A 23,549-nucleotide genomic window follows, 5' to 3' on the forward strand; every position below is an offset into this window, starting at 1 on the left:
TTACCCTACGATAAATTGTACTTTACTTTATAGCACAATGTTTTTTGGGGGGTCTGGGATTGTGGGATGGAGGGTGCTGTGCTTCTCAGATGTGGGTGGTACAGCAAGCAACTTTTTTTTACACTTATCATGTACCTCCTGAATGGCAATTGTATCTAATAGTTGTATAAAAGGATCTTACAGTCCCTCTGGCACTGTTTACACTTCATTAACACCATTTGTTAAAATTGTGCAAAGCAGTTTCTGAATACTAATTACATTTTATAAGGCGATGTCACTAAAATCTACAAACACAAATTGTTTTGCCTTTCACACTAATGTTTTCCACTGCCTTTTCCATGAAATGTCCATAAGTGTTCCCAGTCCTCCCCCCAACTACAACATACTACGGAATTAATCAATGATCTTTGTTTTAGCTGTTTTCACAGACTATAAATTCAGTGGAATTACAAATGCTGTCTGGAATAGCAATTTACAGAATAGTGTAAGTAGAACTCGAAGATTGTATCAGTGGAACTACTGTAAAACAATCGATACTCAACCCACAAACAATTTTGCCTTGCTTAATCCCTTCATTACATTTTTATGCTAAATCAGTTGGATAAGGATTCCAGCACAAATTGTTCTTGCTTTATTACCCCTTGCATTGGCATTGCTTCTTTTCTTGTAGGATGTGAGGTAATTTGAGCACATTTTCCCTTTTCTGCTCCTCCCATATTTAGGCTTAATGTGTGGAGGTAAATTGACAAACTAATCTATCCATCTTTATGCTGAGATGACAGTAACTAAAATTGTTGCGAATGGTTACTGGCACCACTGCTAAGACCTCACATATTGTCCATAAATTATCCTAATCTGTGACTAAATAAAGTAAGCTCTGTTAGCATTTGATAAAGGAAATAATAGAGATTGACAAGTTTCATTACCTTCTGAACTGCCAGCATACTAGCTGGTCCATAATTTAATGTGCTTAACTCATGTTTGCAAAACTAATGCTTTGGCATGTACTTTTCTATTTGTTACGCAAAACTCTACAAAGTAATGACAGCCAATACTTTCAGACAATGTGATCAAGCAGCAGTGAGCTCTGAACCCTGCCAGGCTACCTTTCAAATATAATGGGAAGGGCAATGTCATTGCGGCGAGATCCTGCAAGATCATCACTTTTCACGTATCCTGCCATTATTCTAACAGACATGGTCTCCATATGTAAGTTTATTACATTTATTTATTATTGTCCACAATTTGAAAAGCTTATTTTTTTATTTAAAATATATTATTATTTTAAATATATCATACATTGAAATCTTATTATTACTCATATTTACTAGACTAACTTTATTAAATATAGTATAATTTTGATATATGAGAATATCAGAAATTAGTCATAGATCCCATACTGCAGTTTTACAGGCTATGTCTTAACTATTTGTGAATTGGTCTTTGGTGTCCCCTAAAACAGTCTTTAAGAATGGGGTAGGGATATTGCAACCCATCAATCTCAGTAACCTGTTAAATTAGATACACTTAGGTGCTCATGGTCATCCTTGTATCGGGCTCCGTTCTATAATGTTTTCTTGACAGCTGGACGGAGGAGAGAGAGTCACGTACATATCACTATGGAAAGACGCAAGTTCAGTACACACGGCTGATTTACCAAAATCGCAGAGAGTGAAAATGGCACATGTTCTAATTTCCCCCAATATTCTTTTTATAAAATGCCTGTATACATTGAATGTACAGTGAGTCTCCCCAGATAGAGCATCAATCTCTAGGTTTTTATCTTTCTTTCCCCTTTTCCACTATTTGAACCGGATACAAAAGATGACTGTGTGTACTCACCTAAGGTCACTTACCCAATGGCGTTTTTTATAATAGTAAAAGCAAGTAAACTGGTAAGGGAATGGAACGCATTGGTTCAATTGACTCCATACCCACTATCATTTACGCATGAGGTTGGGAGCATTTGTGGCACAGTTTTTCATTTACTTGTGTTCACCACCGGATGCATGTGCAAGCATTTGTTAATAACCATACGTCAAACATGTATGACATGTGGAGTCACTAACCCCTAACACATCATCACAGGGCTGAGGGGCCTAATTGGAACTTATTTAACTGGGTACTCAGATTGAGGGATCCTAATTCCTATATCCTATACCTTCTTGTAACTTGCCCCACTTCACATGATGGACTGCTATTGGCATCCTTGCTTTTATTTTGAATTTTACATTTTCAACCACATGTGTAAATGCTGTGAAATAATAGATCACCAGAGGCTTTAAAAAAACATCTCACACAGTACACACACAGTGATTGCATGCAGTGAGTAAAAATTATTTATGACAAACATAAATGTTATGGATTGGCATTACTATAAATCTACAGTGCAAGAGACAGTGCAAAGCTAAAGACAACACAAAGAGAAAAAAAGGCAAATGAACAACCACATGTGAAGACATTAGTAGATGAGTGCAGAATGAGGATGATAGGAGGCAGAAGAAATGAACGATGAGTTGTGTGTATTTGAATGTCTGACCTGTTAGTTGGTCGTCGCCTGCAGCAGGGGCGATGCGAATGTATGGTGTTGTAAGCTGAGTCACGATTATCGCAGCTAAGGCAAAGGAAGATTTCCGGGTCAGCATGCATGAGGAGGAGAAGAAAAGCCAGACTGAAGCAAGGCCAACAAGAACACTGTCAATGTTTTACTATCTCAAACTCTGCAACATCATACTGCCATCAAAACACCACATTTTCTCGCTGAGATTAAGGAAGAAAAAAAGCATGAAAGCGTGTATGAGAAATTTCACTGTGAAAATGAGTCAGTAAATTTTTGGTTAGATATTGTGATTAATGACACCGTGAGGGAAATGCTGTACAGAAGCTAAGGCATGCAGTTTGTTTAGGCAGCAGTAGATTCCAGGATATAAGATTGTGACAGACCTTTATTTCTGCTTTGGGTGATATAACAGTTTTGTTAGTGGCAGCTCTGTGCACCAGTGAACAAAGGTCACAAAGTCCACACAGCACCAATACACGACAGTCTAGGGACACACTTTATGGGACATGTAAAGAATGCTGCATTGTGCTTAGTGTGTAAGCAAATTTATTAGTATTTTGATGCATTCTACTATTTAATTTCCTGGTCTTGCAATAAGTATTTTTAATGGTTTGACCCCATATTCAACCTAGCAGTTTACTACAATCTAGTTTGTAACGAATTGATAGGCTGCATTCTCATATATATTAGCTGGGCCCAAAAATGGCTGCCCCCACTGTGTGCACCTTAAAGCCGTATTGCTGTTTGCAGCACCAGAAATATATTAGAATATGTCTCATCTGGTAAGCAATACGATAGAATGCTGCTTCATTTTGTATTAATTTTCAATTATTCATTGTAATTTAATTTCACGTTGCCTTGTAAGGTTTTGTGACAGCAGTCACAAGTTGATGTCAGATCACTATACATCAAACGATATAGCTACTTGAGAGATGTCAATTATAATTAAGCTATTTTAAGGATGAAATAGATAAAAAGACAATTTTGGTTTGTCCTACTATGAAGTGAACCACTCTTTGGCTGCTTTCATAGCTGTTATTGTAGGAAATGATTATTTAAATATAATTTTACCAACTTGCTAGCTGCCTGTTGCCACCAAAACTGTGAGACAGCCCACTCCACTCCAGCCACTGACTTGGGTTCAAGATGATTTGTGTTTCTTATATTAACTGTTATTTGGGTTCAGCATATGGACCATGGTTGGGATCACCTTTTGAACTGCCTATTAAATAGTTTCATTGCATAGCAAAGCCAATTTGAATATAGCTAAGCAGAACAAACATTGCTATTGAATGAGCTTGGACAGCTCAATACACCCACTGAACTGTGATTTATTGTAATTCACAGTCATCAAAGGCTGTAACTGTAGAATGGATGAAAGTCAGAAATGACTTGTAGTTTAGCATCTTCAAACATTTAGGGACAAATTAATTTAAACAATGATTTAATAACAAGGTGCAAAAGGCAATGATGTGCTGCAAACCATAGCTCATACATGCCAACACTCCAAAATCAACAAGTTGTATGAATGAACTTTAAGGGCTAGATTTACTAAGCTGCGGGTTTGAAAAAGTGGGGATGTTGCCTATAGCAACCAATCAGATTCTAGCTGTCATTTTGTAGAGTGCACTAAATAAATGACAGCTAGAATCTGATTGGTTGTTATAGGCAACATCCCCACTTTTTCAAACCCGCAGCTTAGTAAATCTAGCCCTAGAATTATAGAGGTGTTGCTGTTATTACAATCTACTTGCATTGGTTTTACAGCACTAATCTGTACGGTTGGGTGATCCTGCTCCTTCCACTATTTAAATCTCAGTTTGTGGCTTCCTTATTGTTTTCATTCCCCCCTGCCCCATGCTGTTCCTTGTTCACTAACATAAGCACATGGGTTGACAGGTCTCTTCCTCCCATAAAATAAGGGACTTATCTTCTAAAAAAAAATGCTGCTGTAAACATTCTGGTGATCTTACAAATGAATAAACAAGAGATGAATAATGATAACAAAAAGACCTCTGACCCCAGTCAAATGTACCTTAAAATAAGAATAAACAGGTCACAGCAACTCTTTTTGCACTATGTTAATAAATATGCATCATACAGTATGTGTAAACATAGCATGATTGTAAATATTCTGCTTTTGGTCTAACTTATAGTTTGAGTAACATTTCCAATTCATTTTTGTTATGTGACAGCTCAGCATATGTGTAATGTTTTTTGGCAAATACATGAACATCACTCTTTCTGCAGCAATTTTTAACAAATGACATACATAGACATGATGGGAAGAGAAAACAAGCATTTAGTGTAATTATAAACGGCTGTACATTCAGGCAAAAGCATGCATTGAAAACATACTAAAATCCCTGTTTCACATTTTATATCATGATTTTTTTTTTTATCTGCTGTCCATTCGATTATAGAAAGTGAAAGAAAAAGACAAAAGGTAAAATTCAACAGCTGGAAAATGAGGCAGGGAAACACACACACGAAAATTAAGGACAGACTTTTTCTGAAAGATTTCTCATTTACACAGAACAGCCTGAGTGTTATTAGAATTGTGGCAACAAGCGAGGGGAATAGATCATCTACCATCTGCAGACAATTAAACTCAAAACTGCTGCTGCATAATATTTTGAAATATCCCTCTGCAATGTTCAGATAGAGTGATGTTACTGGATGCTTCAGTGCTTGTAACGTGCCTTAAATATCTTAATAGAATTCCTCTCCTATAGCGTAGAAATATGGTTCCACCACAAAGGGCAAAAATACAACCCTTTGCTTTGCATCACCACAGGCTCACATAATCCTGGGTTTATGAGGCTAAACAGTGTGTTTTATATCCAGGAATAAGTCTTTTTGCTATAACAAACATTTACATTGCTGGTATTTCTAATACTATTCATACAATACATTATAAATCTAAGTTTCAGAGCAGTGAATGAATTCAATTTGTGCTCCTTTATTCCCAAAAAACTGCCCCTGGGGGTTTCAATAATAAAAAGTAAGTCATTCTTCAAAGCATGCTGATATTAAGAGCAAGCAAATGGCTTCAGGTTATTGAAACAGATTGAAAAGCTGTGCAGTTTTAATCCTAGTTTCACATAAAACATAATGTTTTGTGAGGAGTTACTGGTAACAACACTGTATTGATTTACTGCAATGACCGACTATTTTGTAAAATGCTATATTTTTATCCCACCTATGGTAAGCAATAGGTAATTTGCTGATATGCCTAATATAGGTACAGCATTCACAAGTCATGATTGGATGTGACTGTTACCTGTTTCACCTTTTTCCAGGTAGCTGAGTGGTACAAAGTCCCCACCAAGCAAATATATAATTATGAACCATTTTTCCAAGTATATGATATATGATTGCTTGACTACCCCAACCATTCATAGGAGAGACTTATAGACTCCTGGTAGGCATCATCTAGCATTGGATGGTGCCAGTAACTATTTTTTTGTTATCTAGGCTTGGGTCAGAACACCTAATTAATTAGCTGTATAAATCTGGCTATACAGGTAGGAGTTGATGAAGTGGGCAGGACTGGAACAACATGTAGCCAATTAGTACATTAGAATGTTAACTACTGTGTGTCCATGGGGCATATTCAATTGTCTGGGTTACTCGCAAAATTAACGCGGCGTTGAAAGTATTACCGTTATTATGGTAATTCTAACCCGGATTTCAGCTCGTAGCTCAGGGAGCTGCGAGCTGAAATCCGGTGTTAAAGGTACCGTAATAACGGTAATTACGTGCACTATTAACGGTAATAGTGTGCAAGCTGAGTTACTTTTGCGAGTAACGCGTACAATTGAATATGCCCCCATGTGTAAGCAATCTTACAGTGGGAGTGGCTAAGCCATGTAACCAATCCGAGCAACATTAACAACACAGTAGTGATGTGAGACTATTGTCAAGTTAGCGTGGGAACATTGTGGTGGAAAAAATACCTCTATATGCAAAAAAGCTGGTGTTAGATAAGGCACGGTGAGAGGTTGACTACCTGAACCTTTTCTTTTTCCTCAAAGACTCACTTTAATAAAGATTTAAACAAGGATAGAAAGGAAGTAGTTACATTTTTTTGCATTAAAGTTTAGAAAACCATGTGTCTTTATTGGGCTTAAGTTTTACTTTAATGGTTATGGATAAACATAAAGTGGTAACTCTGCTGCCAGGTTTCAATCTAATAATGGTTTTAAAGTCAGGCTGGATAGTGAATTTGTATGGAGGGTTGTTCTTTCTTATTTTCTAAATAGCATTTTTGGTCTATTTACCAAATAATTTTCTAATATATAAGAACTGCTACACATCACAAATCTCACTTGTGCAACGCCGGGTGACCCTGCTTGTTATTATTTAATAAGAACACCGCTAATACTACAAGGCCTATGTTGACGTTCTAAAGATACCGCAGGCGCATGTGCATTCTGACCTGTATTGTCAAGTCGTTCTGAATGTTGTGAGCATGTTGATTTACAGAACTTAATAGGAATGCCTCTTACAGTATTTGAAGAAAGTGATCTGTCTTTTATCGGTTGCCAGGATAGCACATAGTAACTGCTCTCGGAAAGCTTAGCGTGCTCTACAAATTTATTTCCTTCCGGAGGTTCAAGTTTTGCTTTGGGAGTCAGTTTTCCGATAAATACTCTGTTTGCTTCTTTTTACAATTTTTTTCACAATCACTGTTCAGCTGAGTATGTTTTAAATCTATCAGTTTACAGAACGAGCAGCAGATTTTAGTGTTTTCCAGCCAAATCCTTTAGGCATTATTTTAACGCACTGTGCTTTTATTTAATAGAGCATTAATATCCCCACTTCTTACATGCTCTTGCCTAATGAGGAGGACTGAGACTTTCTTTGTTTAGCAATGTGACAGGGCTCCTGACAGAACTCTCCTTAATATCGATGAAGGAGGAGGAGGAAGAGCACAGTGATTGCATCATGTACTGAGTGTGGAAGTTCTGTTGGGGCTCGGTCACTTATACATGGGTCATATACTGCGACCCAGATAAGAAGAAAACATGAGCACTTGAATGTCCCTCTCTAACCCAGTTGTGCCCCATTAAACATCCCCCTCTTCCCAGCTCTTATAAGAGTAATAGGGGGACTAGGAGTCCTTTAGTGAATGTGAGAGCTATTTTGAGGTAAATGGGGTGCTAAGGGCATATGGAGTGCTTTGGGTGAGTGGGCATTAGGAGGTGTGTAAGGGGTGTTTTGGGGTAGTGCAGGGTTTGAATGGCATGTGGGGTCTATTCTAAGGGTATGTGGTGCCTCTTTCTTTGATTAAATGTATTGTTTTAACTTATCACTGAGATTATGGGTCCTCCTTCCTCTGTTATCCTCTTCAGAATCCCAACACTCGCTCAGCATTAATAGCCCCTTACATCCTTGCTGCAGGCTGTTCTGATTGCTAACTCGTGGAAACGGAATGAGCCTACCCGCATCTCCTCAATAAAATCCTACATTTGTTTTATTGCTCAAATGGGAAAAAAACACTTACCACCTGCATGGTTAGATAAATTCTATCACAACTGGGCCCCCTGTTAATACATGTAGCATTCTCTCCTTCATCCCCTAGAATGACTCTTGAATGAGGTCCCCACCCTATTCACTACTTAACTATACACTAGTTGCTACTATGCCCACCTTCTCCTACCACCCCGGAAAGTTCCAATTGCCAACACTCTCTATATGTGATAACCACCCCTTCTCCCCCTTCACACTTTTAACATTTAAAACTTGTATTATTGCATGCCTCAGTTTGTATATCTGTTTAACTGTTAGATTTTAGCTGGTTTCTATTGTGATCATGACTGGTATTTTATATTGTGTTTTTAATTCCTGTTTGTAATCCATAATTGCTAAATAAAAATTTAAAGTTATAATATAAAGTTAAAAAAAAATGTATTTTTCTTACCCACAAATCTGTAATAGTAATAAATGTATGGGAGTTATTATTTGGGAAGTTGAGGATTTAGGATTTTATATAAGGGTTTTAATTTTGAGCACTGTGCCTAAAAGACACTAAATGATATTATAAAATGACCCTTGCATTCCCGTTACATTGTTTATCAAAGCTCCCTCTATGACTGTAGGAGGAGACAATTGATTATCATGACTGTGGAGATGGCATTTTCATATAACAGCAGCAATTATTTTCTATTTTTCCTTTCTGGATTTATGAACTCTCTGGATTATGGGGTTATAGATAAGATGCTCCATATCTGTGGTTCCTGTGTCACATTTAAATCCAAACAAAATACTTATTGGGACAGAAGGAGCATGGAAGATTCAAGGTCAGTTAGTATGCAAAATGAGATATACATACATAACCACAAGTCCCTTTATGAACCTAGAGTGCTAGTTAAAAAAACAACCCTAAGGACGGCCATCAACAAGTGCAGGCACAAATATTGGGGGTAGGTCGGCCATCCATGCAGTCAAAGCCTCAGCCATGGAGGGATCTCAGTATAACTACTATCTATCTAATCAAAGTACTGCCTATAGAAGGGCAAGATATGGTAGAAAATTCACCAAAGTCATAACAAAGCTATTCAGTAACTACATGTCGTTACCTAAACCAATTCAATAAAGTTATTTTAAAGTGAACATTCTTTTTAGCTGAATTATGAGGTTAGAAAGACCTATGTGCTGTAACGGATTATCTTTAGTGAACCCAGTGTAAGAAAGAACCTGCTATTATTGGTTATAGCACATTTGAGCCAATTGCACCATGTTAGTAAAAAATAAGTCTTTAAATGATTAAACACAATCAACTTAGTAGGTTTAATAGAAATGGGGAAGGTTTATGATTTCCCATTAAGTATTTAAGATCAGTTTTGTATGGTCAGAATGCAATAAATATGCCAAAAACTATTCTGTACAAATCCCAAACAGTACCCTCATTTCCACATTTTAATCAGTAAGGCTCGGTATCCATGAAGTCTGCTCGATATGTAATTTATGTACATCATCGGCTAATACAGAAGTGTTTTCACACCCTGGTTACTTTTCACTTTACTTGTTAAATAGCAAACGCAACAAAGCATAGATATAATTTGTACAAACTATTATGCTGTATCATCTAAAAACAAGCCTGTCTGTCAAGCTTCCTTACTTGGGATCCATGTTGCCTCAGGACTACAAATCAGATCTATGTCTGCCTGAATATTGCGTTTCTTTACTGTTATTTTAAATGGTTTGTGTTTTTTTTTTATAGCCCTAGTACAAGTTTGAGTTTCCCAACTTACAAAACAATAAATATTAAGGAGAATATTCATCCAAAACAAAAAACCTGTTTACTGCTGCATAAAGGGATGCCTTGACCTACCGCACCTGTTTTCATAATACAGGAGGTACAATATGATTCAACGAAGGGAAATGTGGCCCTTGGGCATCCTGTGGCTCTCCAAACCTTCACCTGTGGCCCCAGCTCCTTCCTGCTGTAGTGTCAGATTTGTTTTGTTATAGCTAGTAACACTCATTTACATATAGGTGTCTTTTTATTTGATTAAATATATTTATTTTACTTACTACTCAGATTAAGTGTAATGTGCGGCCCTTTTAAAGGTTAGAGGGCTGCTGAAGTATATCAGGTTGCCCATCCCTGATATGAACACTACTGAAAGTGTATCTATGGGTGAAATCCTGGATTAACATCTATATTGTCATGGATTATAATTATACAATTATTAAAATTATACAGTTAGGGTCTTTTAGGCAGAGACAATCTGGTGCAAAGTTACAGAAAACATGCCTATGAGAGATGTTCACACCTGGATCATGAACTTTTAAGTTGCAGTAATTTTATATGGATTCTCTGGAATTGTAATCTCACCAAGCAAGCAAGGAAAGTGCAATTATCACTGAAGTAATTAGCTTAAACATTTTTGTGGACATACTACACTATTACGAGTATATTTTTTATTTTCAGAATGAAACTTTGAGAACTGCACAAAGAAATAACTAACATTTATTTCTGCAATAATCTCACCATTGACTAGGTGAGTACTTAATTCATGGTTTATATTTTCTTCTTCTTTTAAAGAAACACTACACACTATTATATACTCTTTGTACGGTTCAAATTCTGCTTTTTTGCTATCTGAGGCCTAAGGTCACCAGCATTGTTCATGTGGCACTATTTGTACTCTTCACAGCACTTTGGGCACACATAGTTTACAGCAGGTCTTTCCTAAACGCCCTGATTTCACTTTGCCCTAGTAATTAATATAAGACTCTTACAAACTCTCGACTCTAAGGGGCATATTCAATTAGCTTTCCGGTTCGCGGGATCGCGCCGGAACGGCCCGCAAAGTCAATCCATGGTACCGCAATAACGTGTATTTTCGTTCGCACCCCATAGGGATGCGTACGAAAATCTGCGTTATTGCGGCACCGTATTAGCGGCAATACTGCGCAGGTTTCGCGGTAACTCGCGTTACAGCGAACCGGAAAGCTAATTGAATATGCCCCTAAGTCTAAAGTCTCATTACGTGGCTGTTTCCGCATGGTTTAGGCATAATTTAGTATCATAGTTATTTAGCAAAAGCCTAACACAGGAGATATCATTGAATGCAGGAGATATCATAGATATCTCCTGCATTAGTCTAAGTATCTCATTATAATGCAGTCCCCACTGGCTTTTCAGTGTTTAATCCCAATGGCTAACGCCACCTTCAGATGGCGCTAGCTGATCTGCCCTTTGGGAAAGAGAGGCATCTTTGGATCTCTCTCCAGCAGGCGTGCTCTCCCCTCCACTAAAAAACGAAAAGGGCTCTGTCTTTGGTATTGTAAAGTAATTGCCGGGATAGCCTCTTATTGGATGCCCTGTACCAGGATGGCTGTGGTATATCATCCCTTATTATTGCAATAAGGGATGATAATTAATGGGGGGGTGCAGCTATTAATAAATAGGCCCCTACAAGAGGTCACCAGAGATGTTAATTTTAAATATATGTTTTAAGTGTATTATCTGATTGGTCATTAATTGTATCAGATAGTGTTTATGCCACCTGTATGAAGGCTTATACTGTTAATCTTAATTTTACACATGTACTTTCTTTTAAAAAGAGAGTACATGTGAAAGTACAATTTCTGTGGAGTAGCATAAACATACATACATACACACTGACACTATAAATAATAAACACACATTTTATTGTACATAAAAGTGCCCCAATGGGCCTGGAACTGCCCAAGCCCAACTTGTGACAAGCAGGGGTGCTGGGTGTAATTGGCATTACCGCCTCAATCAGCCACTTCCTCACTTGAACATCATTCGTTTTTGCTTTAATTGTTGAAGATGATGCCAAGAAAGCAGGGGCCCAGTAGGAAGAAGGTTGTATCCTGAAATTTCCCTCAAAATGTCAACTTGACATTTGTCAGTTACACTGAATTGCTAAGATGCTGCCTACTGGGCAATGGGGTCTGTGCAAAGCCATTGGCTGTAATGCATTCTGTACTATAGGGCACTCCTTGGAAAAATTATCTTGTGTCAGAAAGGAGATTCGAGGTATGGATACCAAAGCTGCTATTCTTCCTTATTTTAATACAACTCTTAGAAATATCTTCTTTTTCAAAAATAGACCAAAATTTAATGGGCTTTAATTAAGTTTTTAAATAGCTTTGAGTGATAAAGGGCAAGTAAGTTGTGTATTCTACCATTCATTATAAAATATCTAATTTTCTGATTTCCCTATTACAGAACTAAAGGTAACGTTTCAATGCCACCTCTATTAATAAATGTGTTAAACATTAACTCCAAGAAAATGTGAACGTAAAATATTAATTTGACTATTAAGATATGGAGAAAAGCTTGCTCGACTTTCTTTATTTTTAAAGTTAATCCTCGCAAATCTTTTAATCAGATCTACCCGTTTCCAATAAAGTTCTCCTTAGTATGATTTTTTACGATTATATATTATTTGAAAAACAGAAAAAAAAAAACATGTTCCACATACTACTTTTATTTATTTTTTTCGGAGCGGACATCCTTCCCCTTACATGAACAGAACAGGGATCGGAATATTTCCCTGGGAACGGGGAATTGGCCCTAAGGGGCTTCCCTGCACATGTGCCACTTCCAGCATGGGTGAGGGGAGCTGGAAGCTCCAGCGCCGGCTCTGCTCCTAATAGATGTACCTGCATCTACGTCTAATTGGGTCACAAATATGTGAATGCCCTTACTGTACTCCGCCTACTCTTCCCACCCTTTTCTCTCACTGTACTGCCTCTCCGGATGTTCGGAGTCGTAAGTCAAAGATACACAAACAAATTTGATCCAGACACATACATACCTTTTAGGTACGCATGTGCTGTACGAAAATGTGTATCTTACACACAAAAAACAAGCCTATATGATCAGGAATCACTCAGTTTACATTACTTTGGTTATCCAAGAATCACTGGGATGGGGGTTGGAGATTTTCAGACAGGCGGGCACCCCGACTTATATCCTTAATTGCCCCAAACAGGTGGAGAGACATTCAGGAGACACAAAGCTCAAGGAACACTTGTCTAAGTAAAATATTTAAGTGTAGATGGAGAATGTGGTTTAGCTTTCAAAAAAACTATTGCCAATCAGTGGACAGAATATGGCAAATATATTGTTTTTAATACATGATGAGTATATTGCATGACCGTCCTATTACATTTCAATCTACCTGGGCCCCTGAACTGTCCTTTCCATCACATGCCTTTTACCCAAATCTGGATTGGAGGTTTACAGGATAGGTGAGAACATAGAACCGATCTACCCTATATATCCCCTTACTAAAATTCCCCTTTAAACCCCCTCCCCCCCAGCTTACAATCTCCTCAACAGTTTCCTGGGGTCTGCAATATGCTGGACACTTAATGATAATGGGTTCTACCTTATTGTATTCTGCACATATTTTTCTAGCAGATTGAAACTTTGTAGAAAGAAAAGACATTGTATTGTATTGTGCATTATGCTGTTGAACTGCAACGTGTGTACCCTACCCCCCCCCCCCCTTTTTTTCTTTGTGTACCCCTTTTCTCCCTTAGATAATTTTGTTGAAAAAAGTTCAATACAATATATTGAAAAAAAATAAAATATATAATGCTGTACAGGTTATTCAATGACCCTCATTATCTCTAATAAACCAAAAATGTTATGGTGTGTTAAATGTTGGCGATAATAACCTGTTTGCATTATTAGGTGTCCCTTTTTAGGCAAAAGCAAACATGGCCATTTCTAGATTCCGTAAAAAAAGTGCAATGAGTCAAGGAGAGGTCAGTATCTCCTCAGCTCCGTAAACATATAGAACATTCTTGGATCGGATGCATATGGCTATAGGAGGTCAACGCTGAGAAAAGAAAAAGAACTTTGAAGTGAATCCCTAGAACAAAAAGAAAACTAAAGTTCATAGAGAAAATGCACTTCAAACACAATCCCCGCGTGAAAATGGATTATTCCTGTCAGAGATGGATGAAAACATGAGTTAAAGCAATTTCCACAATGTAAATTCTGCTACTACAAACGTAAATGTACATTTTGCTATGAATGTATTTATACTATGTTATTAAGAAAAATTGCGACCACAGAACACACGTGCATCATTTCAAATTATGACTGTTACCCACTATACTCCTTTATTGACTACATATATTGAATATATATATATATATATATATATATATATATACACACAAAGTTAACCAGTGCATGATACTCATGCATTCTAGTCAAATCAAGCTACTTAAGGTGTTAAAAAGGTTCTTGTCATGCATTTGGGGCTAGCCCAGGCCTCCTCAGGGGAAGAGCATTACTTCCCGACGCAAGCGCCCTTTTTTAACGTGGTTTTGTCCACATGTCACCACCTCATCATTTTTCTCCATCACCTCATCCTTCATCTTCTTTGCCCCATCCTTCATCAAGCTACTTAAGGTGTTAAAAACTCCCCATTGTCACCCCCGGCAACCACCAACCACTCCCAACTGTCACTTCTCCCTCAAGAAATATATAGGTCAGTGTATAACTCTGCCCAGCAGGTGGTGCTGCAGCTTATTGTTTTTTTTTCACACACGCCACTAGGCATTTATATAGTAGATATATATATATATATAAAAAATTACTTTATTTTCTAGCTACACTGCAGAATGATAGTATGTTGAATGGGAATTACAAACAAAATAAATGATTTGCAACAAAATATAATTCCAGATTCATGGAAAGTGTATTCTTTTCTGTGTCCATTCTTGCTTATGTCTTTTGATAGTCATTATCCATCTGCAATAGAACTGCAGGGAGAAGCCATGTTGCTCTCTGCACTCCTGAATTCAGGCACACTAACACCTAACTGGATGTTTTTTTAAACAAGGACTTAATTTGTCTAATCCAGTGGTTCCCAAACTGTGCGCCTAGGCTCCCTGGGGTGTCTTGGAGATCTCACAGGGGTGCCTCAGCCAGGGCCAGTGTTAAGCAAGGTGGGGGACTACTTGATAATTATTTTGGCTTTGAGGTGCCTTGAAAATGTTTTGGAGACCCTAAGGGTGCCTTCAATTGAAAAAGTTTGGAATCCACTGATCTAATCTATTACCTTGTGTACAAACAACTGCAATGTATCACAAAACCGTTTCCTGTTTAAAGAACACAAACGTAGAGTTTTTGGAAATCTGCCTAATAAAATATGTTTACTTTTTTTAGTTGAGTGGTCAAATTAAAGGATATTTTAACCCACACAGTACGTTTTTAGTACCTTTCTCAGTAGAACTGAGATGGTCAGAGGTCCCAGTAATTTTAGAGTTGCGTCAGGTCTTCACTCTGAGGCTGAGTTGGATGTAAAATGGGAGTAAATTGCTTTTAAAAAAAGAACAGGAAAATGAATTCACACCCATATGTGGGGACGTATATATAGATAAGGCCGCCTCTGCATCAGCAGCTTATGTGCCAGGCTCATGATAATTAATCGGCAGGTTTTGTACGAGCCCTATAGCAGATGCAAACATACACCTCTTAACAGACGTATATATGTGTCTGCAGGACTGCATGAGCCACATTTGTGTGAACACAACTTTAGTGTACTCAGCCTGTGTTTGCACGACAGCTTCCTCCCCTGTCCCAACTCTCCAGGCACAGGCAGGAATAAGTGGCAGAAACATGCAAGTCTGCATAGTAGAATATATGTGTGCCCATTTTACGGGCATCTGCCGAGCGATTTTACGCAAGGTACGCTGCAAAAACTGGTGCACATCCCAGTCTGCATCAGCCCCTCTGTCAACAATAGAGGAAATAGATGGTGTGTTTGCTAAGTTCTGAACATATTTGGTTCTGGTGGTACATTCCAGACCCTCAACCATTACCCCTTCTACCTGGTAGAAAATATGTTTCTGAACTTCACACTTATCTCCACTATTGCAATTAATTCATATTTATGAACACCAGCCTCAACAATTAATTAATTCAGGCAAATGCAGTAGGCACCTCTATTTCTGTTGACAACATGTAATTAAACGCTGCCCCGCAAGCCTGCTGAAGAAGTGTCATCCTTGACACTTTTGGGGTCCTATAGCAAAATTGTGATAACCCTTATGTTCCACATCCCAAACTTTCCTTTCCAGGCTGCCCTGCACTTGAATGAACATCTCAATTCCTTACACATCTGTGCAAAAATAATTTACGAGCCCTGGAATGCCAGCTCGCATGTATGGAATTCTGGGGCTTTAAACGCCTTGTGACCACCTCATGTTGGCAGCCACATGGCTCATTAAGCTCCCTGCTGACTGTAAACATTCTGTTTGTCATTAGTATATTGCTATATGTTCTAGTTTCAGAATGAGCCTCTTTCTTGACAGCAGGACATACTGTATCCTGATACCTGCAGGTACTAAATAAAAAGTTTAAGCTTGCCACATATGGTGCAATGGTGTCATCCTGACCACTTGCCAAATTGCTGGCTTTATAAGTATGTTAGTGATTAGGCCATCTAAGTGACATGCAGAATAACTGCATCACAATGTGCCAGCCTATTCTGCTTCTATAGTATAACAGGCCTCAGACATATGATCATTCTTAAATCCTTTTTACATTTTCTCAGCTCAGATGACAGAATTTTAAGGTTTGTTTAAATAAAATATAGTACATTAAATCTACTTGGATGTCCACATATTTGCAGCTATAATTAATGTTAAACACAGTAATCATGTAAATACGGGGTGGGGCAAGTTCTGTATGAGAAATGAACTGGTTCAGACGAAATATCTCCCCTAAACCTGAAGAAATGGGACAGTAACAAACATTATGTAACCTTGTGATGTTGTTATTGGAAAACTTGCAATATGTCTAGTAGATTTGTAGAAGGGACAGTGAAATGGAACAAATGGAAACAAAACTATATTTTAGCATACCTTTTGTGGCTATCCTCACACAGTCGATTTTGGTTTCCTGTAGCAAAGAGAGAGAGATATAGTACTTTTTGTGTTTGAAGATAAGAATATTAAACTCTGCTTTAAAATAAAAATAAGCAATATCGCCTATATATTAATATGTTTGGTCTCATATGCTATTTCTGTGCCTTATACTACAATATTAAATAACAATATTAAACAAGCATTACATTTTGGTCATTAAGCCATTTTGACAGCTTTACCAATATTAATAAGTAAGCATCAATCATTATGAACCAGTGACCTCAACAAGACACTTCTCAATAATTCCTAGTGAACATATAGGCTGTATTTGAATACTGGATCAGCGCAGAATATGGCTGCCTCTTCTATAGGAAGACAACCAAAGCTCTTACTAAAAATTCCTAACATGATAAAATTTGCATCCTTCTTATAAAATATTCTTTGTCCTCAGGCAAGTATATATGTTTCTACAATGATAACCATTGTTACATGGCCCCGTCTCTGCAACCTTCAAACAAAGATTTTCTTCCCAATGAAGAAAATTACAATGTAAATGATGATGTCATGAAACATGAGTAAAACAGAATCAAGTGTTTTGGATTTCTGTGTAACCAGTAATAGGGGAACTGTCAGAAACATTTCCATGCTGTCAGGAAACAGCCAGAGCTTAGAAAGCCCTGTGGAGCTAGAACCATGTACACTGGTAATATAACACAGTCTGAGGACAGGTTTAACTGTACTAAATGCACTGTAACTGCAAATTGTCATGTTCAGCTGAAATAGGCAAATTGTTCAACATATACACAACAGAACAAGGGCAGATACACAAGATTACACTAAGGTATAACTACCAATATTCCAGGGCAAAAGGTACACACTAGGCTGTAACCCCTATCTATCTAGGGCATGCTGAATCCACCCAAACCATGCCCACAAAGATGTAAACCAGGAAAGTTCTGCAAAATTCACGACTGTTGACAGGTACGCTAAGTGGGGCACATTGAAACCTCTTGCACACAACAAGGTGCTGTAACTGAAAGCAACCAGTCATTTTTGTTGTGTAGATAAGAAAGTGAAAGTAAACATCTGATTCATAAATGTCCCCATATATGAGTGACCAAAATGTGCTATTTTAAAAATGATAAATTATTTGTTACTATGCTTACTAGAACTTCATACTGATGAAGACAGAGACATTCTGTGTAAAGAGAAAATGCTTACATTACTATGCTGTAAATGTGATGTAACCCATAGCAGCCAATCAGACATTCGCTCTTGTTGTATAATCAGCACTAGACTGATGAATGCTACTATGTGATTGGTTGCTATGCCTTATATCACATTTATGCTAATTTACAATGATATAAATCAAGCCCAAATTAAACCTGTACAACACCAGCCTTACCCTATTTGCTCTGCTGGCAGCTTGGTAGTAGATGCTGTAGCTTTTCTGTGGTAGAAGTGGAGCATTCCAGTAACCATTATACGTTTTGTTGTCACCGACTGTGAAGACCAGGAGAGAAGACAAGAGGTTTGGTGGAAGCTCTGCAGCAAAGTAGTACTGAGAGTTCAGTATTGATGCGTTCTGAAAGTGTATGGGAAATGGGTAACACTTAAGCATTTCTGCTGACTTTCTGGATCCACGGGATTTCTGTTCTTCAACAATAATCTGGTAAACACTGAAAAAATAAATAAATACAAATGTTTACCAAGAGAAGAAATGTGTAACATATTTTATATCCTAATAGGCGACAGACATCCAAATGACAGCAGGAAAAGAAACTAAAGCTTGTGACACATTACCCAACTATCTTTTACCAATAGTTATTTACGCAAAGTTCATTTGCATTAAAACTACATATCCTTTGGTAGCTTGCTAAGTATTATAAGATCCATCTGCATACAGAGGTGACTAGAAAAGTTGTTGCTAACTCCCATCATGCTCTCTCAGTCATAGGCAACAGGAGTCAAATGAGACAGTAAAAGTTGCTTACCACTGGCATTTAATCATCATCATTTATATAGCGCCACTAATTCAGCAGCGCTGTACAGAGGACTCATTCACATCAGTCCCTGCCCCATTGGAACTTACAGTCTAAATTCCCTAACATACAGGCACACAGACACAGACTAGGGTCAATTTAATAGCAGCCAATTAACCTACTATTATGTTTTTGGAGTGTGGGAGGAAACCGGAGCACCCGGAGGAAGCCCATGCAAACACAGGGAGAACATACAAACTCCACACAGATAAGGCCATGGTCGGGAATCGAACTCATGACCCCAGTGCTGAGGCAGAAGTGCTAACCACTAAGCCATCGTGCTGCTCCCACATTTAATAATACATAATAATACAACGTACATCAACCACTATAAACCCACATACTTAGGGTTCCCAGGCGTCTCAGTTTCTTCAGTATAACTGCATTGTTTTTACCCAGAATCTAGAATCTAATAATACTTATTTTCCTATCATTTAAACTCCTGATTAACGAATAAGAACATTACACATTTCCACAGCTCTTTTATGGCCTGAGCAATCTTCAGGTTACACTGGTGTCCTGGTTTTCTTCTAAAAACTCTGTGGTCCCTACACTTAGTACATTATTGTCTAAAAAAAATAACCTTAAAAAAGGAATATCAATTCCAGGCATCCATGTGATCTGCAGGTTCACCAGAATCAAATATCCCTAAATAGTTCAATTCAACCAATTTAACAAAATAATATTGAACCATTAGCAACAATGGACATGAAATATTGGCAATAGTAATAGTTTTAGCAAATGGTACAATTTTAATAGCAACAAACAAAAGGTATAAGGCAGCTATTCTCACATGTTAAAAACCCTATATACCGACCAATAACATGATGTTAGTCACTAAATATTAAAGTAATATATAAAATAGGTTTCCAATTTATTAAACTAGACATAATGAATTACATATTCAATGTTGCTCATTCTCCACTAATAAAATACTAAAAGTCAAGGTGATAGTGATACAGTTTAAATTGTTTTTCTAAATATAAATCGACCTCTGCCATAGGTGACGTATTAGTTGTTGTGTGTTAGTTGTATATGTGTAACAGATGGGTTTCATTATTTTAAAAAGAATATATAGACCAGTGGTTCTTACTCTTTATCAGATGAGATGTAGCACAAAGTAAGCATCATAACCCAGTGTTCAGTTTTAAATTAACTGATTTCTCTCCCCGTATACAATTTGGTATTTTATTGAAAAAACATACAGTTATTAATGAGAATAATAATATATATTTGCAAACAAATGATGATTGTGATCTACCTTTATGAATCCCTGGTATAGGCAGTGCACATCATTTTTATGATCAATCTCCATGTTACTTTATGAAATAATTATGTTGGTGTCAACATGGGGTTATTTCAGCACAATGGACAGCTACTAAAAGAGTATATTGCTACCAAGCATCCTTAAGTAGTACAGCAGTGTATTAGCTTTACCGTATTCCTATACACATTAACAATTATAATGCATATTTTAAATGTACTGTAGTTTGTTATGCATAATTGTAGATAATATAATGTGGTTCTTGAATAACCTGACTTGGTATAATTATGCCACACATGTATCAGCACACTACCAAAATCCAGCAAACCTCAAACACATCACCAGTCTGCCGTCTCTTCCAAAGTCCTTTAAACGTGCCCGTTGGAATGCATGCTCTGTTTGTAACAAACTTAACTCCTTTCTCAACCATTTCCATTCAAACAACCTCAACCTTCTGGCAATAACAGAAACATGGCTTACACTATCACACACTGCCTCCCCTGCAGCCATTTCACATAGTGGCCTACATTTCACCTACACCTCCAGACCTGGAGGCAGACAAGGAGGTGGGGTTGGACTATTTCTTCCCTACATTGCACATTCTCAGTTCTACCAAATGTCCCATTACTCACATTCACATCTTTTGAAGTACATGCTATTTAGATTTTTAATCCATTCTCTATGCGTGTTGCTGTGATCTATCGCATCCCTGGACCACAACAACAATTTCTTGAACATTTCTATGCATGGCTCCCTCACTTCTTATCTTCAACATCCTCACCATCATCATTGGTGACTTCAACATTCCCATTGACAATCTACGTTCCAAATTTGCTTCCAAGCTACTCTCTAACTTCCTCCCTCGGCCTCTCCCAGTGGATTGAATCCTCTACAAACTGGGATGGCCACTGCCTTGATGTTGTCTAGACTATGCTCAGTTTCTGATTTACTTAACACTTCTTTCCCCCTCTTGGGTCATCATCTTATCAGCTACAAGCTCTCCCCCAGTACTTAAACCTCTCTGCTGTTAAATGCTACCAAGCCTTCTCATGCCCACAGACATCTTAATTTTATTAATTTCCAACAGTTTTCCACCTCTCTCCACAATTTCTATATTCTCCTCCCCTGATATGCACCTAATTTTCACCAAACCCTGGCAAGAGCTCATGATCAAGTGGCTCCAGTAACTATTCATATGCTGTGTCGACTAAAGTAACACAAAATCTTAAAAAACTCTCTTGTAAAGCAGAAAGTCACTGGTGTAAGTTCCGTACCTCTAATAATTTCGTCACATATACTGCCATCTATCACTTCTATAGAAATGCTCTGGACACTGCTAAACAAACATACTTCCAATCTCTCATCACTGCTCAGGCTTCTAACCCCAAATGCCTTTTGAACACATTTACATCTCTTCTCACCGGTCCTGCCCCTAATTCTCGACTTCTATCAGTGCCCCAAATCTTGCTTCTTACTTCAAGGACAATATTGATAAGATCAGACTTGAAATGGTATTATCTTACTTGACAAGTAACCAGTTCAATTAATTCCCAGCACCCTCTGACACCCTCTCTTCATTTGATCCCACAAATGAAGATTAAGTATCCACTCTCTTATCTTCCTACTCTACCTCCTGTCCTCTTGATCCTATATCCTCACAAAGTGGTAGCTCCCTGTCTCCTGTCCTCATCCCACCTCTAACTAAAATCTGTAATCACTCTCTCTGTACTGGTATCTTCCCGTCATTATACAAGCATTCAGTGATTACTCCTATTCTGAAAAAATTGCCTACACTCCCCTCACACAGCCAATTGGATCTTCTTCAGTCTGGTTTTCGCTCTCAACACTCCACAGAGACTGCGCTGACCGAGGTTGTTAATGATTTAATTACTGCTAAATCTAAAGGCCATTACTCACTTCTAATTCTCCAAGATCTCTCTGCTGCATTTGACACTGTTAACTACATTCTTCTCATACAAATGCTACAATTACTAGGTCTTCAACACACTATCCTATCTTGGTTCTCATCTTACCTATCTAATCACCTCTTTCATTGTTAATTTCTCTGGATCTGCTCCGTATCTTTTATCACATGGCTCAATACTAGGTTCTCTATCTATACCATTTATCTTGGAAAACTAGTAAGCTCCTTTGGAATTCAGTATCATCTTTCTGTGGATAATACCCAAATTTATCTACCCTCTCCTGATCTCACACCATCTGTGTTGGCCCGTGTTACTGACTGTCTTTCTACCATTTCATCTTGGATGTCCTCTCGCCAACTCAAACTCAATCTTTCAAATATTAATATTCCCACCCACCAACCAAACTTAACTACCTAATATTTCTATTTCTGTTGACAACATAACCAGAAATCCTACCCTGCAAGTTCACTGCCTAGGTGTGATCCATGAATTATCCTTTGTTCCCCACATTGACTTTATATCTAAATTATGTTACATACGTCTAAAAAAACATGACAGAATACGTACATAAGACACTGCAAAAATTTTTATTTATGCACTCATCATCTCCCACATTGACTACTGCAGTTACTTCCTTACTGGTCTTCTCTGAATCTGACTCTCACCTCTACAATCTATTTTGAATGCAGCAGCTAGACTGATCTTCCTCTTAAATAATTTTTCCTCTTCTGAGCCATCTCATCATTTGTCTCAAAATATCTCCCAACTAGACACCTCCGCTCTGCACAAGATCTGTGTCTCTTATCCACATTAATTACATCTTCCCATTCCCGGTTACAATTTTTTTTTTTTTACACTTTGTAGAATTCCCTCCCTCGCATAATAAGAATTTCCCCTAGTCTTCAAACCTTCAAGCATTCTCTGGAAACTCACCTCTTCAGACAAGCTGTGAAAACAAAGCTAGCGAGTGCCCTGCTCGAGAGAGCTTACAATCTAATGGACGTTGTTGCATGGTTTAGCAACAATATAGTAATATAGCATAACATAGTCTTTGCAAAGAAACAATATATACATTATTTATGTTTACAGTTTATTTATAATTGGCAATCAGTATCTGTTACTGCTATAGCCATTGAATGAATTGCATTATTAATTGATTAATAATCAACTGCATTTATTCGTTTTTATTGTGAGGAAAATATTCTCAAAATTTTTATTTGCAAATCCTTACCAAAGTAAAGTTTTTGTCTCATAGAAAATTGTGATTCTTTGCAGCAAAAAATAAAATAAAACGCAGAACAAAAAAAACGATAAAAACATAAAATGTGGAGGTTCATTTTAAAGGATCAGGAAATCGAAGCCAAACTTTGGTAGAA

The 23,549-nt window shown here is 37.6% G+C and overlaps 1 protein-coding gene across 13 annotated transcripts in view; it reads right to left on the minus strand.

Moving 5' to 3' along the window:
* Nucleotides 1-23,549, minus strand: part of PTPRM (protein tyrosine phosphatase receptor type M) — a 609,439-nt gene that overhangs the window by 210,068 nt on the left and 375,822 nt on the right. For 9 of the 13 annotated variants that reach the window (XM_075213322.1, XM_075213314.1, XM_075213320.1 and 6 more), the window contains exons 12-14: nt 18,348-18,621; nt 16,940-16,976; nt 2,540-2,614 (exon numbers count right to left, since the gene is read on the minus strand). In XM_075213322.1, the coding sequence (XP_075069423.1) occupies nt 2,540-2,614; nt 16,940-16,976; nt 18,348-18,621 (386 nt within the window). The remainder of the gene's footprint in view (nt 1-2,539; nt 2,615-16,939; nt 16,977-18,347; nt 18,622-23,549) is intronic. The other 4 variants (XM_075213321.1, XM_075213318.1, XM_075213315.1 and 1 more) reach the window with 1 other exon arrangement.

The sequence above is a fragment of the Mixophyes fleayi genome, chromosome 5 (genome assembly GCF_038048845.1).
Source record: "Mixophyes fleayi isolate aMixFle1 chromosome 5, aMixFle1.hap1, whole genome shotgun sequence".
NCBI classification, from domain to species: domain Eukaryota; kingdom Metazoa; phylum Chordata; class Amphibia; order Anura; family Limnodynastidae; genus Mixophyes; species Mixophyes fleayi.